The sequence below is a fragment of the Pipistrellus kuhlii genome, unplaced genomic scaffold, assembly GCF_014108245.1.
Source record: "Pipistrellus kuhlii isolate mPipKuh1 unplaced genomic scaffold, mPipKuh1.p scaffold_m20_p_7, whole genome shotgun sequence".
NCBI lineage: Eukaryota > Metazoa > Chordata > Mammalia > Chiroptera > Vespertilionidae > Pipistrellus > Pipistrellus kuhlii.
The window spans coordinates 54,870,050-54,892,948 of record NW_023425573.1 but is presented as its reverse complement, the minus strand read 5'-3'; the positions used below and the strand labels follow the sequence as shown (position 1 = coordinate 54,892,948).

Here is a 22,899-nt window from a genome sequence, read left to right as displayed (position 1 = left end):
CCACTTCATTATAGCAATATAAATGAGGTATGATATGTGGCTTTTGCAGTGGTGTTCCCCACTACCTATTGGAATGTTCCCACCAGCCCTGCATCTGTGACTGTTACCATGTCCATGGATATTCCATGGAGGTGTCCATCATGGAGATGTCCACAGAGATCCCACCCAGACATGATGCATTGTGTTGTTTGTGGCCATCTTCTTCTATTAGATATAAACTCCCTGGAGCTGCCAAAACCGGTTTGGCTCAGTGGATAGAGCGTCGGTCTGTGGATTAAAGGTCCCAGGTTCGATTCAGGTCAAAGGCATGTGTCTTGGTTGCGGCACATCCCGAGTCAGGGGGTGTGCAGGAGGCAGTGGATCGATGTTTCTCTCTCATCGATGTTTCTAACTTTCTATCACTCTCCCTTCCTCTCTGTGAAAAATCAATAAAATATTTTAAAAAATAATAATAAATAAATAAATAAACTCTTTGAAGCAGAGATACTGTCTTATGCACCAAGCCTAGAATAGTGCCAGCACATAGTAGGTACTCTAAAAAAAAATCACATGGTCAATGGAAGAATGACAAAAATAAAAACAGGTATTTAGAACAGAATGCTAATGTCAAAATAATCCATCAAAAAGAGGACATGCAGCTTTGAGTTTTGAGAGTCTTTGAGGATAAGGTGATTTTAAAAAAAATATATTCCTCCAATAAAACAAAGAATTTCCTGGGTTATTTCTAAATTTGACTAAAGGCACATTCCATATAAGACCAGAATCTTCTAAGCAACTATTTCTGGAGAAGATTAATGGAAGTGAGAGAGATACAATTAAAGTCTTAACTCAGAATGTGAAAATCACCTTTAAGTATTTAAAGAGACATTAATCATGACTATTAATCAATAGAAAGGAATGTTCACAGAATGCTTAGAATAAATGTTTGCTGAAGCAAAAAGTCAGAGGGAAAAAGGAAGGGATGCATGCCTAGGGCTAAAGACAGATTTTTTTTCTTTTGGGATTAACAAATTAAAGCTGTTGGAAAGGAACAGTTCACCAGAGGGAAACGTTAGTGTACAGCCTATGAAATACCACCGTGGTCAGCAGAACTTCAACAGTTTGTGTATCCCTCACTCCCACCAACCACCACCACCCCTCCCCCGACTGCTCCATGCCAGTCACTGTTGAGAAACATTTCTTGCAAGTCTGACTTATATATTATGCCGAGAAGTTACTCAATGCCAAGAATTAGGAAAGTCCTTTTATTTCCTTTATTGCTTGCTGACAAGAATAAGTTCCAAACATTTTTGGTAATTCTCTGCTTTTAAAATTTTTTTATGAGGCTGCCCAATGTCATTGCTCATTGCTCTTTAATTCACTCACTCATGCTGGAACCTCAGGTTTCCCCGTTCATTTGTACTTCTGAGAATTCTTTCCAAGCAACTATACCTCAAAGATTTCTAAAGCCATTAAAAAAAAAAAAAAAAAAAAAAAAAAGCTACGCAATGCTGTTTTCATATACAGTGACTTAACTGTGCAGAAAACAAAGCTGAGTTTTAAAGTCTCTCTTTGAGTATCTTCAGACATTTATGTAAAACTTATATGTAAGAGTTTTGTTTAATTTTTATTGTTGAAAGTATTACTTAGGTTCCCCTTTTCCCCATTAAACTCTTCCAGCCTTTTCCTGTCCCTCCAGCCCCAACTCCACCCCAGGCCCTTACCACCCCCTTCTGTGTCCAGAGTTTATGCATATATGCATACAAGTTCATTGGTTGATCTCTTCCTTCCCAACAGCCTCTGCATGTGTAAGTTTTAGCTAAATGTAGAACCAACTAACTAGGCTTAGAGGAACCTAAGCTTGCATTGGTCCTAAGCTAACCCCCACTCTTCCTTTACATCTTCCACACCCCGAGGGAGCTTATATTGTGTTGTCCCTTATTGAGATGCTGTAACTCTAAGCAAGGTCATTTTTGTTTTGTTTTGCTTCCTTTCCCCTAATGGATGCAATAGCTGGGTCCTGGGTCATCTGTTCCATTGACCTCTGTGAACAAGAAGAGCTGCAGGGTGGGCGGCTGAGTTAGGCACTGAGGCTAGGGTCTCTGAGGGCAGGGATGCAGACTAGCCTCCTCTCAGAAGTAAATCTATGACTCGGAGACTGCACGACTGCATCATTACTGCTGTTCAAGGAAGTCCCACCTTTTCTACAAGTTAATTCCAGGTGGTATCGTGGCCCTTTATGTCTAAGATCCAATCACTTAGCCCAATTATGCTCCATTTTCATTTTTGTGATTTGAAATCATCATGAAAACTCTTTATAGATGCAGATTTATCTTTCCCCAAGAAACTGCTACTACTGCCCAGAATGAAAGCATTCCAAAGCCTACTAGGTTTGGAAACATGAGCCAGATTCTGTAATCATCTCTGTCAAAATTACAACAGCTAAATCAGGAAGTAGACAATAAAAGGCAGATCACATTTAGACGAAGACATGGTTACTTTTTTATTTGAAGGGGGGAAAAATATGTTTTAATAAATACTGCAGAAACATTGACCAAACAAACATACAAATTGACTTCAACATTTTAAAAAATGCAACGAAAGTTCTGCTTTTTAACAGTTATAACTTATTTTCTTTTTACAATATTTAAATACAGAAAGCACTTGCCAGCTATTTTGTAATACTGCCCAAAGCATAATGCTGCCTCAGTCAAAGCATATTATGTTGGTAGAAACGTCTATATTTTGTGGGAAATGACTGGAATGGTATTTCCTTGCAGAGACAAAACAAAGTGCTTGTAAAACATTGAACTAAGTTTGTAATCACCTTAATCTCCTCTCCTGCCACTATTTAATGGGAGCGAGAGCTTCAACACTTCAAAAATGAAGCTTTATCATTGGAAAGAAAGCTCGTTTTCAACAAGCGCCAACAGGTCAGATCGGGTTTATACTCTGAAAGAAGCTCTAAAAGAAACTGATCAAAAATATCTGTAAACTATTGTAACTGCTGATTATTTTAGCTAACAACAGAGATCAAGTACTGAACAGGGGCCTTGGCAGAATCTGGCTAAGTGAGGTTTAGCAATCACTCTAGAAATGGCTAGCATAGTGTCAGGACGGACCGTACATAATTTTCCACTAAGGCTACGCTAAAGCTTGGACAAGAAGGTCCTTCTCTGATCGTGCTCATTTAAAGAAAGCGAGCTAAACCAACCGATCATCAGATGCTGCCAGCTTCAGAGCTTCATCCCCCAAATAAGAGGCCGCTTTCGCTTTGTACTTTTGGTAACAATTCCAGACAGCTTTACTCACAAACTGTGCTTTCTGCTACTATTCCTTCATTATTTCTTCAGGTGAAAATAGTACCTACATTCCCCCCCCCCTCAGATCATTCATCCTATGATGTCAAACCAAAACACCTTTTATTTGACTTTGCATTTTCATTAACCATGACAAAAAAATATCAAAAATTAAAAAAAAAGTCACACTCCCTCTCTTCTAAACAGCGCACAAAAATATTACCTTGAGCAATTTACCACTTTTTAATGACAATCACAATGATGAACAGAACCATCAGACTGAATAAAAATCGACACTTATTTCTACTTGGATCATCTGCATATCTTGCAAGACTGCAAAAGCCCTTCTTTAGAGCCCTCTCTCTCAGCTACTGTCAGGAAGGCAAGATTTCAAAGCCTCGCCAACTTTTCCTCTGGATATCCCAAGGGTCCTGATACAATTTCCATTTTAATGATGAGCTAGAAGGAAATTAGATCTCATCCTCTAGAAAACTAAACGCTAAGGTCACAGTGCCAGTTCCCCAGTGAGGACGGTATATTAATATATACTTTTTTTGTAAGGAGATTGAAACATTTAAATCAAAGTAGAGATCTATGACTAGATTATAACAAAGAAAACAATAATGCAAGCACCATTCCGAGCGGGATTTTTCTTCCTGGAGGTACTCGCACTCCTCCTCATCTAACCTCTAGCCCATCTGAATCTCTCTCTTTTTGGCATATTTCTCAAGTCACACTTCAGAACTCTCCAATGTATTCACTTCTCACCGCTTGTTCTACATGCCGAACCTAAGGACAGGATCCCAAAAAGATGAGCATCCTCTCAAATGCCTCCTAAGCCTCCGGAATATGTGACTTTCGGCTGTGCACTTCATTCAGACTTCACCTTTTTGTTTTGTTGTTAGTGTGATTTTGTTTTTTTTTTACACCAAAGTTCCTTGTCCTCATCAAAGGTAACGGGGGATTCACATCACAGTGCAACTCTTCGCTTTGTCCTTTCGTAAGTCCGTAGCCACAGCTGAGAGCTCTGGTCTGCTGGGCATGTGTGAAATCCGCTTTGTGGCCCTCTGTGATTTGTTCCGCTTAACGTTTTTATTTGTTTTGTTTACACACGCCAAGGTGGCAACGTGAAAAATGTCTCTGACACTGTTTTCTGACTGTAATGCCGAGCATTCGATGTAAGTGGCTGCTCCAATCTGCTTAGCCATATTTGCCCCCTGAGGAGTAAAAGAAGGGACTGTAGTTAGCAATAAGTCTTTGGGGAAAGTTATAAAGTGTCTTCTAAATAATAATGCATGGCAAAACATTTCTAATGTTAACAGAATTTTCCAAGTGTTGCTGAAAAAACAAACAAAAAACAAACCCAGTTTTTAAATTTGTACTGCCTTCTTTAGCATTTCATTAATATTTGCAGTCAAGAACCTGTCAGTCCTAAGGTTCTCAATGTTCATCACATCCCAGAAGTGCTAATGGCTGTCACTGGGTCATCACCAAATGAGGCCCAGGATATCAGTTAGTCTGATTCAAAGAAGTAGGAGAGAAGCTAAGGAGGGGATACATCTTCACTATCAACTGTAACTCAGAGTAACTATTGTAGATACTCTTGTCTTCCAGGTCATAGCAGAGTATAGAATTACTCAGAGGATTCTACTATGGGAAAAAAGGCAGCTGAAGATCATGAATGTAAATGATGCATTTTTCACCTGCTTCTAGCAGGGGGGATTCAGCCCCTAGCTTGTTCCAGCACCTCATGGGGCACTCAAGTTTTCTTGAGTGTAAATAACAATCAAGATTAGTCAAAAGGCTATACCAAAAAAGCAGAGATAAAGAATAAATTTTGAGATGTATGGAATTAAGTTTAGGGCCAAAATATATTGATGAAAGAAATGATACTGTTATGCCATCTATAACTTTAGTAAACACAAAATATGTAATTTCTAAACATGGGCCACACAACCCAGTGTGCAGAACAAAAACGGTTTACTAAATAACAAAACTTTTGTTAATTAGAAATGCAAGACAAAGACTACAGCATTTAACATAATTATATATATATATATATATATATATATATATATATATATATATATATATATTTCAACATGAACTCTCTTTAGAATCTGTAACTTTTGAGAGACTAAATTTCTAAAACCAATTATTCTCTTTTCAAAATACTTAGAAAAAACATCTGAATAAGTGATGAATCTCTAAAAGACAGTTTGATGGAGTGTTCTACTTTACTGGCAAAGGCTTTGTCTTTTTGTAGTATTTTATTGTGCTGCTGAGTGTAAAATAAGATGAATTATCTTAAAGAATAGCACCGATGTTGACCACCTTCTCTCTTAAATTCAGGGGGAGCTACAGAAATATACAAGGTAGCATATGACCCACTGTTTATATAATCTGTAATCAAAGATGTGGTTGCCCTACAAATTGCCAGAACATTCATATTTTAAAAGACTTTTTCCCAAACTCGTCTTATTACACATATACACATACGAATCCTTTATACAATAAACCACTGAAAACATTTTGGAAAGCTTTCTGGGAGGGTTCAGCCAAGCTTTGTCCCTGATCACTTTGGTGCTCACTCTGTAGTCTTGACACGAATCTGAGCTTCCTGTGAAGGCACAACCCTTCACCTGTGTTGACTGATGGTCCCAATCTAGACATACAGTGCTCATTCTGCATCTTAGAAAAGGGTCTTGCACTTAGACTTGACCACTGGTTGAGACTTAAGAAAAGTGGCTACTTTTAATTTTATTTATTACTAGAGGCCTATCGCAGGAAGATTTCTGCAACAGGGCTTCCTGCTGGGGTCTCTGCTGCCCTGCCTGCCTCCCTCTTTTCTCCCCCATACTGCTTGCTTGCTTCTCTGCAGCTTAGCTCCCTTCTGCAGAGCTTAGCTTCTTTCTACACTGTCTTCAGTCTTCACTCTGGCCTGGATATGCAAATTAACTGCCATCTTGGTTGGGTTCATTTGCATATTCACCCCGATTGGCTGGTGGGTGTGGCTTGTGAGCATAGCAAAGGTATGGTCAATTTGCATGTTTCTCTTTTATTAGGTAAGATGAGTGATGTTCCATTTTTGTTCTTTTTAAGATCTACAGTGGTACACTGACAACATATACATACCTGGTCATAGGACACTGGTGTCTGTCGATGGTTGGAGAGCTCCACTAACGTGCTGACATCGGTCCGAAGATCAGATTTGCAGCCAACCATGAGCATTTTGGTATTGGGACAAAACTCCTGGATTTCACCTTTCCACTGTTGAGGGAAAAGACGAAACATTAGCCTAGCACTGACACCCACAGAATAGAAACCATTTCTCCACTGGCAGACATTAGAAATGGGACTCATAAAGGACATTTAAAAGGAACTGTCACTTCAGATGAAGAAGCAAACTGGCACTTATCTCCTAAGTAATATTAAGTTTTACTATATCTTCAAGTGGATCCATTGGGGAAGACTTATGTATATTATTATTTATTCTCTGTTTTTGTGACTCAGTATCTGTCCCTACTGCAAGAGACTTGTTGGGTGTTGTCAGAAGGTAGCTTCTCAGAAGGTAGCTTCAGTAATATGTTAATTACTGGGTTATCTCTGAGAGATAAAAGTGCCTTAAGCATAATTATATACTGTAACAAATGATTACATCCTTGGATGTGTTCAGCTGACACTTCCCACCATGGATGGCTGGGAATTAAGACCGAGCCAACATAAGCACAGGTATGCATTCACTGATCCCATCAAGAAGGATGGAGCAGCTACCATGTGATGAAATCTGTACTGAGATTTCAAGAACTGGAGATAAAGTTAATAAACAGAACCATCTGCCTTTAAGGGAGTTTCCATTCTAGTGGCCAAAGCAACTAAGACCTTTGCATTGGGCTCTCAGAAAGGCATCTGGTTCTGTGGCTCATAGGCCCTGGAGTCAGTTTTAAGTCATATATTGATAGTTGCTAAATATTTCAATTTAGTGCAATGTTGTTGTTTTGTGACCTAACAGGAATTCTTAGAATCTACAGAAATGTCTGCCAGGGGATTCTCCTTTTTTAAATTGTCCCTTTAAAGAGCAAATGGAGATCTTTTTGTGGTTTCACTTCCTCAAGCTTGAGAAATCAGGATGGGAGTCAGGAGTTCAGAGTGTTCACAGGAAAGTTCTGGCTCTTGGGGAAGAGGGATTAGAGGGGCTGAGATCAAGAATCCACGCCTCCAGATCCTCCCACAGGCACATATATGTATTTAAATGCTTTACTACAATACATATTGTGGTGGTTACAAAGGCGATTAAGACATAATTGCCTGAAAAAAGGAATTCACAGAAGAGTGGCTGATGACATCAAGAATATGATCCTGGACAAGAGGGACATTCTGCAGGAGTAGTTTAGAAGACCATCAGAGGAGACATTTCCAGAGCTAGAGGTGTGCTGTGGGCAAAGAACTCTACTGCCAAGTATACCAGTGGATTGGAGGGAGCAATATACTTTCCACAAGAGCCCAATGTATCCACAAATTCCTCCCTCTCTTTTCCCCCACCCTTCATTCCTCCTTTCCCTCCCAGAATTATTTAGGAACATCTACCATGTGTTGAATGGCATTGGAGTTAAGAATTGGAAGGTGAATAAAAAAAAAAGAAAGAAAATAAAAAAAGAATACAATCTATCATTGTGCTTTAAGCCACTTTAACCTCTTTGATATTCAAGGACTTAAAGGATTCAATTAATCAAGACAAACCATAACAGGGGTTATCAGGAGCCTCAAACCTCACAGGAATGTAAAACACACTCATTAATATATTTAAGGCCAATGTCACTATACATTTTGTCTCAGAGGACAAAAGCAAAATAAAACAGGAGCACGGCTTTTCATTATAAATTATGCATAACCCGATGCTACATCAAGTAAAAACTGCAATAAATAAGCAATCTCTTTTACCTACAGACAAGCATTAGGCATGCTGCTACGTAGCTCTTCAGCTGTGTAATGACTTAGGCCTCCCTCTGCATGTCTAACAACTATTTACAAGCAGTGAAGACAGGAAAGGTGTATTCATGCCTAAGTCTGACAAACATTAGCATTATTTGTGATACAGAGGAGCTAAGAAGCACATTTCATTGAGATAACTGTGCTTGCCGTGTTTAGTAAAGAGATGAGTGATGATTCACCTTCAAACCCTAATTTTGTGTGACACAAAAGATAAACAGTCAAACATGATAAAGAAGTGTAAGTTAATAAAAACACACAAAATGTTATAATGGCATTGCCTTGGTCTCAACCACATCCTCTGTGTAAGCCTTAGTGCATGGAGAAAAGATGGCACTCCACAGAAGGGTCTGATTCTGAAACCCCACAGCACTCAGGGCCAGGACTGAGATCACAGGATGATCCTCAGTGAAGCATATGCCTTCAGTAACTGCCCAGAGACTGAGCCCAGGACTGGTGGAGGCCAAGGACAGCTCCTCCCTCCCACGGGCCTTCTCACCTGCAACAGGTCCCCTTCCTCTTGACCTCCCCCTGGTTCTGTCCAGAGCTTCCTTGGGTCCTTTTACCTCCAGGAACCAGGTATGTTATCATCTAGAACATGTTTACAACTACTGTTCTTATTAATATCTGACATCTCCCTAATGACAGTCACCTTGTCTAGTGTCTGGAAACATGCCCATGTTCCTCCTATATTAGTTCTACTTCTGTTTCTAATAAATAACACCATTACTGAAACACAGCCTCTCTCTTCAAATAGCTACTATTGCATTCTTTTCACGATCTGAGTTGGGGTGGAACATAAACTTATAAACTAAGACACAATCTATAGGGTAAAGGAAGGAAGGAAAGAAGGAAGGCATGCTTGACAGTAATCAAATATAATTTCTGCCCAGAGAATAAACCCAAAGGCTTGTAAAAGGGTATTTTGTTTCTTAAATGTAATACAATTTTAAGCAGGCTCATCATTAAAACTGGCAATACATATGGAAACCCTGATATAGTGTAAAAGTGTCCTTTTTATTGTTCTAACTCTAAAATACACAGCCGAGTATTAACTAGAGTGTTGGGGCTCCCCAGTCCAATTCATGTTCCTATGTTATATATGGGCTGGTACTGAACTGTGTCATCATTACCCAGCACTTGCCTTTTTTAGGACACTGTCCAGGGTCTCTGGTCTACTGATGTCAAAGCAAATCAGCACAGCATCCGAATCTGGGTAAGAGAGGGGCCGGACGTTGTCATAATAAGGAGAACCTGGAAGAGACAAAGACACACAAGTTTTTAGATGAAAATCACTTGTCTGTCATGCATTAATCCTGCTCTTTTGAATTAAATCCTTTGACTATCACATGGGGGTGGAGGTCCCACTTCCACCTCCTCTAATTCTTGGTAAATAATGCAAAAACAAAACAAAACACACAAACAAAGGCTGAGTAGTAATATATGAATCTATGAATCGCTGCCAGAAGAGGAATGAAGCCTCCTTGTATCTGCTGGGACTCCAAAGGGAAGAGCTGGGATCTAACATCTGCGTGTTTCAGAGGAAAGACTAGGGCATCAGGGGAAACACAGAGGCTGTTGTTGCCAATGGGTCAGAATGCAAACCCACCGCCACCACTGACGGAGGAGGGACAGGGTTGCTTTAGGATTCTGTGTCAGAGTCTTCATTCATAAATGAAGATGATGTTGCCTACCTGGGATTAAATAGACCCTGGCAGGGTGCTGCTATAGTAAGAGCTCAGTAAGTATTAACTATGGTTATGCTTGTGTCGGTGCTATTAAAAGCTGAGTGAGAGCCAGCACCATAAATAGAGGTACTTCTTGGGAAAGAGACCAAAACTCAAAGTCACTCTGGCAATCTGATAAGGGCAAGTTGGGGAGGGAGGAAAAAGTGGGTTCAGCTCTGCAAAGAGACCCACAGTCAGTCAACCAGATGGCATCTGTGCACTCCACCTCAAAGCTACAGGTTTGGATAAGCCATCGACCTTTGAGCTTGCTTACTTAAACTCACCCCCAAACTCTACACAGCTTCTCTTCCTGTTACAACAAAGCATGCAATAAATGCCATATTGCATCACCTCACTTCTTTACACAGTTCCATCGCTGAGAGTGACACGAAGGCATGAGCCAAGGGTCTTGGCCTGAGTTAGATCCAGGGCACCCGAAAGGTTTAAGTTTCCAGCCAATTAATTTCACCACAGCACCCTCTAGCCATTTAGGAAATGTCTCCCTTTCCTTTAGGAATCCCAAAGGATGGCAATTACATGAGGCCAATTATTATAAAATAATGTGACCATAAAGTCAAATGCAGCTTGTCAATACTTTTTATTTTTTTTAAAATCATTTTCAGTATACTGACATTTCACAGTCATAATATGAAAATCATTTTACTAGGGGATGTGTGTGTGAGTGTGTGTGTGCGTGTGTGTGTGTGTGTTTGACTCCAGAGAGTCAAGTCTTCAAATCTAAACCACTGAAGTATTTTTAAAAATCAATTCCATTTTGACATATCCTTCTATTTCTAGCAGAAAAAACATGACATGTTATCTCCTTGTAAATCAAAACCTTGATAGTCAAAGTCAGGAGGAGAGAAAGACTAAAGAAGCTTCTCAAATAATATAGCAAAACAAAATGTGAGTTTATTCTTGAGTTCTAGAAGTTACTGCACTTAGGGTGCACCAGACTCTCTTCACAGTATGGTCTGGTCCCTAGCAGTCACTAAGGAACCCAGAGACACTGTGGCCTTGACACCTAGCTGTTTTACAGGTGGACAATGACAATTCAAGCCAGGTGTGTCCACCAATCAAGGAAGAAGGAAATGTTCTAGGAATCAGGAAGTGTATGAATAAGGACAAACAATCGGAGCCAGAATGTTTCATGAGCTGCACCAGCTCCCTACCCACACCTAGAAGCAGGCTGACAACTGAAAGACACTTCCCAATTGATTAAAGAAATCAGCTTCTTTCAAAATCAAGTCATTTTCAATAATAAGGCATAAAAGAATGAGGACGACTCTGAAAATGATAAGCTGCCGTCCTACCTTTTCAGCCACTTAAAGAAATCTGAGGTTAAGAGAATAACACACATAATTCTCAAATTTAAACATTACTGAGAGGCATCAGGAATTAGGTGACTTATGGCTCTGTGTGGGTATATTTGTTCTGTGAAGTGCTGACTTTCCGAATGGCAACCTTTCTTGTTTGTGTCCAAAGTCTGAACTTTGACAACAGCTGCAGCTGTAAACATTAAGGAATTGCTTTCCAAATACGGAGTCAGAAAGTTCTATATCATAGAGTGGAAATCCAAATACCAGCCAAGAACCCTAGGATTTCCTCGGCTCTTCCAAGTTAGCAGGAAATGAGTGGACCCCAGATCCATAAAACCAGGGTTTTCCAACAGTGAGGATTGTCAGAAACCTAACCAGGCTTTCAAAGATCTCCTTTCTTGGAAACCACTCACTTTCCCAGACTCAATCCAACCTGAACGTGGGCAGAGAAGCACCTGCAGGTGCCTGATTCCTTCAGATATGAGGTGAGAGTGCTCACTGCCAATCTCAGACCCACAACTGCTCTGCACAGCCATGGGGGCCATCTTTTCCAAATACTACAAAATTTAGGAAAGACAGCTGGAGAAGTACACAGGTGTAAAAATAGAGTAATGAAAACTGGGACTACCAAGAAAATAGTTTCATAATTTAACTCACCACATGGCTGCAGAGAATACGTCTCCGGCTGGCCCTTTCTGTACTGGTCTCCCTTCCCCAAGCATTATCAGCCACAAAGAGGATTTAGCTTTCTTTTCTGTCCTCTGCTCTGTCCTGCCTAGAGACTACCACTTACTAGAAACAAGCCATGTGCTTTGTGTGCTAAGTAAGTCAAATAGCTGCAAAATGTGGAAACTGTCCTGACTTAAAAAGAAACAGAGCTGTGACTGGTATCACATTCTTTTGGAGTTTGTTTCTGTTCATATTTTCATTTGGTTTAATGTTTTGAATGAAAATAAGCATGTATGTGAAGGTTCATGAGAAATGAACCCTCTTGCTTTATACAGGTGTAGAGGGGCAATTTAATTTATTGGGATAACATGGGTTAATAGGTTCATACAGTTTTCAACCATACACTTCTATGACACAAAATCTGTATATTGCACTGTGTGCCCACCACCCACGAAGAGGCACTTTTTAAAAGCTTTCACAAGATCAACGGGAGTGTCCAAAGTGGCAATAAAACTGATCCCCATATTTATTAGTTATAAGCATCATTTGCATAACCACTAACTATGAGAGTAATTTGTCATTAAAAATAACAAGACAAGACTATTTAGTCATAATATTTTTGGATCTTTTGGGATAGAAAATCCCAATTCATAGTTTAAAAAGAAAAAAAAAAAGAGAATTAGAAAAAGAATCTACCTGGAAAAAAAAAAAAATCTAACAATTCAGCTAAGCAGAACCTTCAGAAAAAAAAAAGATCCTGTGTAACTTAACAGTGTTTACTCTGCTTGAGCACTTTGGATTCTTCCTCGTTCTCTTCTGTAAAGCCCACGCTACTGCACAAAGGAAAGCAAAGCTGGAGAGTGCACGCTGTAATCACAGGCATGTGTGGTTCAACTCACAGGCCAAGAAAAAGGGAAAAGGAATTCCAGGAATGCCCTGTGAAGTGAGAACCAATATGGGAGGCAGAAGTGACACCAAAGTAAGGGCAGAAAGTAAGCCCATGAAACAGGAACAATGCCTGCCCTCCAGAAAAGTCTTAAAACATTCTGTTAAGCCAAACAGCAACACATTAACTTCTATAAATATATTTTTAAAGATGCAGGTGCAAAGCTTCAAGGGTAACTGTAGAACTAAACACAAAAGTGCTGAACATTTTTTACTATGTAGGAGCGTACTGAACTCTTAACTGCAGTACACAGCAGGTACTAATGTGTGCACCCCGAGAATGTACCTTAGCTAAATGCAGTAAGTCGAGGCATTGAGCTGAGCTTTCTCAACTAAAACTCTTTCTCAGCATGTGAAATAGGCTTCATACATATGGAAATCTCAGCTGCAGCATTTCTTATTATGCCAGACAACACTTGAAACACACAGCACTATTCGAAAGTCCTTTATAATGAACCATAAAGAGAAAATTTCAAGAAAACTCTGCATTGTAAAGAAACAACTACACCACATTTGCACCCACTTCCACCCCCCCCCCTCAAAAAAAAAAAAAACAACTCCTCTTTGCTTGGGTGTAGATTAGAATAAGTGCACATTGTGGTGCTCTGAGTTCCTCAAGTTTGGCAAACATCGGCCACGTTCTAAAAGGCTTTTGAAACATCAGGTCTACCCATCTCTGTCTTCAAGACCATTAACGCTGCGTGAGAGCAGCAATTCCAGGCCAAGAAGAGTCACAGAGTGCCTCACCCAGAAACTAATTTTGCAGACATACCTGCCTGTTTACGTCATCCTTTCACAAAGATAGAACATACCATATATGTACATTATGAAATGTATATGTGAGAAGATTCATGCCCAAAGGGAGGCTTTATGGAAACTCTTGCAAAACCAGTTCAAATGTGAGTCTCTATAGGAGTCTCTAGTTGAATATTTCCTAACTATAATTCCTTTTGCTTGAACCTTAAAAACTTTCCATTCCCCCTTAAGAAATTCCTAACAAGAACAATAAAATTAGGAATACTGCATTTTTTTTATTTTTTTTATTTATTTTTTTTACCAAGAAAATAGATTAACTTTTGGCATTTTTGAGTGGTCACCAACAGAATATCTGTGCCAACAGCAGCAAACACAGGATCTGCCCAGCTATCAGCGGATTCCATTTCTTCATGCCAGCTAGAGAGTGAAAGCTCCAAATTAGCAACAATCTCAACTTGTGAATCAAGTCTGAGCAAGACTTCTGTCTGCAGTGTAGGACTCTGAACGCTTTTCCCAAGTAGTGTGCCCCACAAATGCCATGGCTGCAAGTAAGCAAGGAACTTTCCCAGAAAGAGTATTTTGTTTCTTTTACAGGTTCAGATTCACTGGAATTATGAACAGATTTTATGAAAACGTGGACGGGGATACTTCTGTGTTGCTATAAAGATAGAATCAATATTTTTGATTTCTTGGGGCAATGCAGATGCATAGTTGGAAAGTCAATGAGGTAGAAATAAGGTCAGTATTTGGGGGCTGTAAATAAAGTGGTTGCCCTAAACTCCTAGTCTCACTCAGACTTAGAATCCAAAAGTCACAGAGCTTTAGGGATAAGTGTAGATATGGATAAAATTTTAAAATGGCATTATTCTTCAGTAACAGATCAAAGACTTTGTGTCCATATAATACACAGGTGAATTCATCTTGCCATACCTATTGTACATTATCAGGCTCCTTTTAAAACCAATTTACACAACACCTAGTCAAACTTCTGCAAATTCCCAGTTGCATTCCATGTCAATGGGAATTTGCTTTGTCAAGGGTGTCTCTAAGTCAAGTTGCCAGTATATAGGAACCAAGAAGACATTTTCAGGGCATCTGAAAGTGGCTGAGGTACAACTAATTCATTTAGCACAGCCACCAGATACCATGAACTTTTTTGGAGAAACTATTGATCCCTGGTGTCATATCTACATGCAAAAGAACTGGATTAATAAGGAAATATCTGGTTATTTCAGGTGCCATCAAAATGACCAATAGGGACGCCTCACTGAAATGTACAACTTAGTAAGAAACTAGGTTGGAGAAAACTTAGCACTACTTGGGGTTTAAATTTTAAAAGATCTAGAGACAACTGTAAACTTAGGAAGGGAATTTATACTTTACTTTTTAAAAAATCTATAGTTTAAGCTGTGAAATCATTGTATGGTGGACAAATCTCCAAGTGTAGTTTTATATATTGCTTATTGAAAAATCACCATCCAAACTTAAGAGCTCTCTGTTTGCCATAATCTATATGTCTTACAGAGTTTCAGGATAAACACTTAAGAGTTGAACCTAGTTTTGAAACTCTAAGCTCCTAGGGATCAGGTCTACCTTATGATCGAACTGGTTTTCTGCAATTTTGCCCTTGGTAGTCACATCACCCATGAGTATTTGGCTTTTTTGTAAATGCTTATTCTCTGTCTTTCTCTAACAAGGTTAAGTTAGACTTCAGCTTTCAGAATCTTGGCTTCCCCTTCCTTGAATCATTAAATAAATGGAAGCTGTTTCCAAGTGGGAGGGATGTTAAAGACTTCTTAAGAACTGCATCAACTTCTGGAGATAGGAAGGTATTATGATGGACTTCAATGAGCAATGACTTATAGATCAGGGGCTTGGGCTGGCCCTATAGCCTTAGGACCTTCTCGATAGGTGAAAACAGCTTTAGAACCTTAAGACTCACTCTCTTATAAACAAGTATTAAAGAACCAATGATAAGAGTGGTAAGAGCCTTGAGGGCTCAGCTTTGCACTGTACCCTGTTCCCACAGCATCCATCAGAGTTCATGCATACACAATGTCCTAAAAAAATAAAAAAAATGCTTACTGGTTTTATACTCCTTTCTATATGTCTTGCCTTGATGTGTTCATTTACATGGTAAATCACAAAAGAGGGACCAGCGATCTCTTTTGTAGCTGCCTTTCTGAATTAATTATACACTAATCTTCAACACAGCTGAACATTTCCATTCCTGTTAAGAAATATTTCAATAGAATGCTTGTCACAGAGACCGTCCTTTAAACTTGTGTATAAGCTATGGATAAAACAATATAAATGACTTCTATTTGTAAAGAGTTTGTTCTTAAAGTCAGGCCATGAATAATTAAGATTTTTCTTTCTTCCCTTTTCCTTTAAGTATAAAATTTAAATACAACTGTATTCTCTGTTAATAATGTTAAAAACTAATAAGGAAGTACTAACTTTAGCACATAGGGCCTAAAAGAAGCTTATATCATGACAAGATTCAAAAGAGTATTCATGAGGAAACAGCATAGTTATTGTGGGGGAATTTTAGCAGCTGAACTGAGTATTTTAAAACTAATAATATGCCTGAAATAAAATGTGCATTAACTTGCCTTGGTTTAAAAGCTGGCATGAATGACTATTATTCCCGAAATCACATGCGTTGAAATTACACTGCAATCAAATCACTTAGGAAAGATATGGTGATCCTTAAATGACTAAGCTTCTATTATTAGCTCCATGCTACAAATTGCTTCCATGCTTGGCAAACGTGGCCGGCTCTGAAGCACATGATAGATAGTAGAACTACTCTGATCTCAACTCATCACCTCAAAGTGCTGATAGCAGGACCCATGGTTTTGCAGAAGCTCATGGAGTAAATTTGAAAATTATTTGGGGCATTTCTACAACTATTAATAAACATGTTCATTTTCTTAATAAAAAGGGAATGCTTCTCATTGAAATCAAGAAATTATGGATCTGTATCCAAAGGCTATCTTTAGCCCCCACCACCATCTTTTAGTGGAGTCATGCTGGCATTAGTTCAAAGAAGGTTTTGTTTACTTTCAGAGGGGCTGACTTTAAGGGACCATCAGAAATCAACTAGCCAAGTGCCACTGTGGTGGCTTTAACTGGTGTGTGCCCTGGGGGTGGGAGGGTCTATCAGCACGAAGGATGCCTGACAATGGAAATTCACTGTAACCAGGTGGAACCGGGCACTTGGTGCAAGACTCTGATCATAAGTTGAATATGAGCTACACTAAAAAGGGGGAGGGTTTCCTTCTCCCCACTCCCCACCCCCACCCCCCTGAATTATATGACTCTTAGGGGAAGGGCCTTTTTAAAACTAACACTGCATCTCTAAGACTTCCCATAGGGCTTGCACATAGTAGGTACAGAAAAAAGAAGAGAGCTAGAGAAAGAGTGGAAGGCACTATTACGTTTCCGTGCCTTATAAAGTGGGGAATGAATTATCTTTTCTCTTGGTGCAAAAAGACCCTATAGTGCCTGCTTCCACTTGATGTTCTTTCCTACACCCAAATTGGCAGAGCTCTCTGTGCATATTGTGTGACTACTGGGGGGAAAGGAGACCCCTTTATGAGAAGCCTTCCAAGTATGGAAGCCAGATAAGGCAAAAAATGCTTCTGTTTCCTGAATGTTTATCCCTCTGCTAGGAGGATAAACATGAGGAGCATGCCATTCAAAGGACAAAGTTTATGCAATCTCTCTCCTTCTATAAGTGAAGTGAGGAACATCTAATTTTCCCTAAACAAATCTCTAACATTCACAATGTTTTAGGAAGGAAAAATAAAATTGACATTTAAGGCTTTACAGAAGTGGTTTAGATCTTATCTCCAAAGTTAAATGGATAGCAATTGGAAAAAATAAATGTATCAGGAGGCATAAGGCACATGCAATTATTTTTACAACCTGAACTAAACAAGTGTCTGAGTGGGCAAAGAAAATGTCAAACATTCGTCAGAAATTAATCCTGTTTAGAAATTTGCTATGAAAAGCTCGAGTTGCAATGGAAAAATGTTAAAGACACTTGAAATGATTAGCTGCTGATGTAGTGGTTCTTGCTAGATGTGTTTTGCTCATGAGTGACACACCATTTTTGGTGGAGTCTATTTTAGAATTTAAGCAGTGCTTGGTAACTGTGTTTAATTAATATTTTGCCTCACAAATAACATAATGGAATTCTAACTATGCCTTTTTTCCATTTGTATAAACCTCTATTGGAGCAAAGATTTCATTATGGAATCATTTTCCAGTGATATTTTCTTAATCACAGTTTTTTCAAACCTTTATATTTCAGTTAAACATCCATCCGTTTTTGTTTCATTAAGTAAAAGTACAAATGATTATCTCACTACAGATTTCATTTCAGGTGATTATCTTTAATTTGATGAAAGGCAGTGTTTATAAAGTTGACATCTTTGTGCACAGGTAATTCGGTGGTAATAAATGTCAAGAAATCTGATCTCCTTGGAAACTATGCATATTCATTTGTTCATGCAACATATCGTATTGGGTGAATACTGCATGTGAGACATGATGCTATGTATGCAAAAAGTTTGAATTAAATACTTGAAAATATCTGAAGTGACTGATATTTACTGCACATGTGAAGCATGGCTTCCAACTATCAACTGTCCACATTTTGTTTATTTTCTAGCCTTTGAAAAACAATGTGTCATTTTTTTTCCTGCTAAAAAAAAAAAAAGTCAATTTAGCTCTTTGGAGGCCTAATCTAAAAATCTCCGTTGGTGGTCCTGTGACTCTTGAAGCCTGAGACAGGGCATGTATAACCCAACATTCCTTCCTTCCTCGGAGCCCACCCAGGCCCCTCCCCTACCTAAATGAGTCTCCTTCCTAAACCCCCCAGGAAGCGGGGGCTCTGACCAGAACCTGGCTTGCTCTGTGGGTGGTGAAAACCCCAGCACTGGAATGCCAGTTCCACTGGGACTGAGAGCAGAAGCCAACCGATCATGGGAAACAAAAAGACTTGCTGGTCCGGTGTCCTAAAGCCAAGAAGCGAAGGGCTGCGAGAGATCCTGCACGTGATCTAGCTCTCTGTTCTCTTTTTTCAGACAATGACATGAGAATCAGGGAGGTAGGGGATTTGTTCACAGAAATCAGTGGTAACCAGTAGCTAAGATAGAAGCACAGCTTCATATCAACGACTGGATCAGACTCAGACCCCTCACCTAAATGCCTACATACTTTTTACCTTGCATTAGGTCCAAACCTGTGTGTGTGTGTGTGTGTGTGTGTGTGTGTGTGTGTGTGTGTGGTGAGGGGGACGGGATGGATTACTGGTGCGAATTATTGGGTCCAAACCAGCTGTCTTGTCCATCAAGTATAACCAATACCTTGATATGTCCGGGAATTAGATCCCATTAAGTACTGTAACAACGCTGATAATAGCAACTACTGAGGTAAGAAAACACTAGCAATTCTATCAACACCTTCCCTGCAGCTGCGAGACTGTGAGACTGTGTGCAATCCCCAATACAAAACACTCCGGAGTCCTGGTTCTGCTGCCCTTGGCAACGCTCCAGGAAGAGCCTGGCTCTCCTGGGAGAAACAAAACCGGCGCTTCTCCCAGCAGAACCCAGAGCATCAGGCAGTGGCCAGGAGAGGCGCTGGTGCGAGGCTTCCCGCCGGCCTTTGTGCCCGGACCACCTCGGGCGACCCTACCAGTCCGGCTCTTTCCCGGTGCTCTCAATCCACTCCTCCCCTCCCCCCAGTGCCTCCGGGGCTGCAGAGGTTAAAGCCTAAGGATGTGGGGTGCTCGCACGGCCCAGATGCACCTCCGGGAGGCTACTCCCAGCTTGACAGCAACACCTGCGTGTCGGCACTTGCGCGCTGGTTTCACCCGGGATTCGGCTGGTTTCACCTGCGCAGCCCAGCTGCTGGCTCAGCTCCGCACAGAGGGTGGGGGCTGCCCGGCCTGGGCGCCGGCTCCTCCCCCTCCAGAGGAATGCCCCGGGGGAGCACCGCGCTCCTTCGCTCCCGGAGCGGACGCCTGGCTCCCAGACTCACACCCCAGAGGGTACCCTAACCCCATCAGACCCTGCCCGAACCCCTAAAAGCCAAGCCGTGTGCTGGGATCCGGCCCCAGCCACCACCACCGCGCGCCAGGTGGATGGGTGGGCGCCTGGGAAGGCGGTAACCCGGTCTTGAACCCCAGATCCTTGAAACCCACGCACCACGACGTCCATAATTCAACTGGACGGGAAGGTCAAAGGCGAAGTGTGCCGCCCGCGGCCTCGTAGGCGGGCGGGGTGATGCAATAGGGGGCAGGGGCGATGGCACGGGCGGGGGGCGGCGTGACCGAGAGGAGCGGGGAGCGGGGGTGGGGATGGGGGGAGGCCTGGGAGCTCGGATCTGCAGGTCGGCACCAGGCGGCGGCCAGGAGGGGACCCGGGGACCAGCGGGCCGCGTGCTGCCGCCGCCGGCGCATTCCCGGCTGCGTGAGTCACTGCGCCCGGCCGCCGCGCTCCGGCTCCTTCCCCGCCCAGCGCACCCCCCCGGGGGCGGGATCCGAAGGGAACAGCGTCGCTTCGGGGATTTTCTCCCGCCTCCCCCTTTCCACCACCCCCGCCGCGCTCCCCGCCTCCCAGAAAGCTAGCGGGGTTGGATCCTGGAGGAGTGCCCGCCGGGGGAGCCGGGTGGTTCCGAGGCGGCGCCCTCAGCACCCCAGCACGGGGCCCCCCTGGCAGCTGCGGGGCGACCCGGGCAGCGCGTCCCGCGCGCCCACCGCTCTCCGGCCCCCCGGCTCCCGGCGGTGCCCACCGCGGGGGCACCCTGCGGGCACGCAGCGCGCTTTCCTCCCTCCCCGCTGCCAACAGCTCCCCCCACCCAGCAGGGACCACATCAGCATCCAGCGGGGACCCCTCGGAAAAGGCCGCGTTCGCCGAGGGCCGGCAGCGGGTGCGGAGAGCCGCCGCGCACTCGGGGCGGCTGGAACCCCACCAAGAACCACGCGGTCCGACGGTGACTCTTACCCGAAGTGTCCCACAGGCTCAGTTCTATTCTTTGTGTGTCGATTTCAAAACTGGCCGTGTAATTCTCAAACACCGTGGGGACGTAATTCTGGACGAACAAAATGGACAGAAGAGGGCAAAGAGGTTATCTTAAAACGCACACGACGCTGCAAGGACAGATACCCTCTGAAACGCTGCCTCCTCAATTACAAATACAATACCCGACACATCAGCTCACACACCAAACAGGCATTCATTGGCCTTTTCCTAACCCGCCGGCTCCCCACTCGCCTCCTCCTCTCGCCCTGGACTCCCCCAAGACATGAGGATCCAAATCTCCCCCAAACCCGGACTGCACTCAGGACCGGACAAGTTTCAGAGCTAACAGCAGAGAATGTGCAGGCGCGTTCCACCCCTACATGCTTCCTGCCCACTTTCCCTCTCCAGCCAGTCTAGCCGGTGGGAGGAATACGGGGTAAAAAGGGAGAGCTATAATAATAATAATAATAATAATAATAATAACAACAACAACAACAACAACAACAACAACAATAATAATGAGGGAAGAGGGAAAAGCAAAGGGAAACCCACCCAGAGACAGAGTACCCCCGCGAGCCGCCCGCATCCTCAAAGTCCCGCCGGCCCCACTCACCTCGGGGAAGCAGTCCTTGGCGAAGACGTGCAGCAGCGCGGTTTTCCCACACTGACTGTCTCCCACCACTACTATCTTGCATTTCACATTCTGATTAGGATCCATGATAGATTTGCTGGACAATTTCTGGCTGGCTCTTCTCTCCTTCATTGATCTTGTCTTATTTTCTCTTAGAACAGGAATTTTCTCTTAAGAGGAAAAAAAAATATATATATATGTATGTTTCTCTCTCTATATATATATAAAAAAGCAGATATAAAAAAATAAGTGGCAAGGCTGGTGGGAATCCCTGAAGCACGGCGCAGACCAGGAGAGCTGGAGGAGCTGGCTCCTTTCTCCCCTCCAACAAGTTTTTATGCCTGACTCCGCGCCGCGCTTCCTCCCGAGTCCAATTCCGATCCGACTGCTTTGTTTCACGCTCTCTGCGCGGCTTTATACGCTCAGCCTTCCAATCCTCTTCTTTCTCAATGAGAGGAGGAAACTGATCCGCCTCCTCCCCTTTTATGGAGCCCGGGAGCCAGCGCTGTCTGGTTGCTTGCAGACGACGTAAACAGTGCGCCCTCTAGGGTGACCCTGCGGGATCTATGGCCAGACCAAGGCTCTGGCACAACTTGAAGCTTCCAAGGACGCTCTAGGGATGGATGGGACTGGGCAAGTCCAGGAAGCGATGGAAAACTGAATCCCTGTGCATATTGATTTTTACTAGAAATAAAAAAAAAGACGTTTTAGTAAGGACTGATCTACAGAAGATGCATGGACATTTATGAAAGCAAAAACGTTAGTCTCCTAAATTAAGACATCCATATACAATAGAGGAAGCAAGTCTTGGGTGGGGAAGGGTTAAGTGATTGTTTTTGTAGGAAAACCGTCTGTCATAGGTATATAGGCCATAAATCAGCAGCTAAGCCAGGTTATTCCAGATGTGGGAACTGGCTTGCCTGGGTCACAGTAATAGACTGTCTTCTGAAACATGTCAGTTTCAGTCAATCAGGGGTAGTGCAAAGGGGAGGTGGGAGCAGAAAAGAAATAAAATGAAGGACTACTCATCAATGAGTGACAAAACCACTGGAAACATAACCTTATGGCGCTGGGGACCCAAACATACGAAGTCAGCCATTGTCCAAATTGCAGTGAGGGGATTGGATAGGAAGGACTCAGATACTGCCCTTTAACCCCTTTATCAGGGACCCTCCCCCGCCCTCCCTGGAATTGAAGCACCCTAGGCTGGACCCAAAAAATACATTATGCATAGCTGAAAAATGCAGGTACAAACTTCCGCCTCCCTTCATCCCTCCTCCACATCCATCACTCTAATCACCCATTTCAAAAGTCTCAGAGAGGACTAAAATTGACCGGTGAATTTGTCTTCTTTTTCTTATACGTTCTTTTTTCCCCTCATCTTCATCTTCTGTGCTCCAAATAGTCAGAAGGTTTCAACCATTAGGTCATAAGGACATTGGCCAAAACCAACTTAAAAGTTCCCTATGAAGACTTCTAGGCTTGTAAATGAAAAGAAGATGAAGTGAAAAACAAAAAGTCTAGTATGAGGAGTGAAAAGGCACAATGAAG

At 42.2% G+C, this 22,899-nt stretch overlaps 1 protein-coding gene across 1 annotated transcript; it reads right to left on the bottom strand.

Moving 5' to 3' along the window:
- Positions 1 to 2,457: 2,457 nt before the first annotated feature.
- On the bottom strand, positions 2,458 to 21,787 carry RND3 (Rho family GTPase 3). The gene is made up of 5 exons (XM_036421279.2): positions 21,331 to 21,787; positions 20,700 to 20,787; positions 9,412 to 9,521; positions 6,414 to 6,548; positions 2,458 to 4,495 (listed from the first exon to the last, which is right to left on the bottom strand). The coding sequence occupies exons 1-5, from the start codon at positions 21,478 to 21,480 to the stop codon at positions 4,244 to 4,246; spliced, it is 735 nt and encodes a 244-aa protein (XP_036277172.1). The 5' UTR covers positions 21,481 to 21,787; the 3' UTR covers positions 2,458 to 4,243.
- Positions 21,788 to 22,899: the final 1,112 nt, after the last annotated feature.

Excerpts from the sequence above, each read along its gene's own strand:
- RND3 (XM_036421279.2), bottom strand. The coding sequence starts at position 21,480 with ATGAAGGAGAGAAGAGCCAGCCAGAAATTGTCCAGCAAATCTATCATG. Across the intron at positions 20,788-21,330 it reads CCAAGGACTGCTTCCCCGAG|AATTACGTCCCCACGGTGTT; the intron begins GTGAGTGGGGCC and ends TTGTTCGTCCAG. Across the intron at positions 4,496-6,413 it reads CACCAGTGTCCTATGACCAG|GGGGCAAATATGGCTAAGCA; the intron begins GTATGTATATGT and ends TTTACTCCTCAG.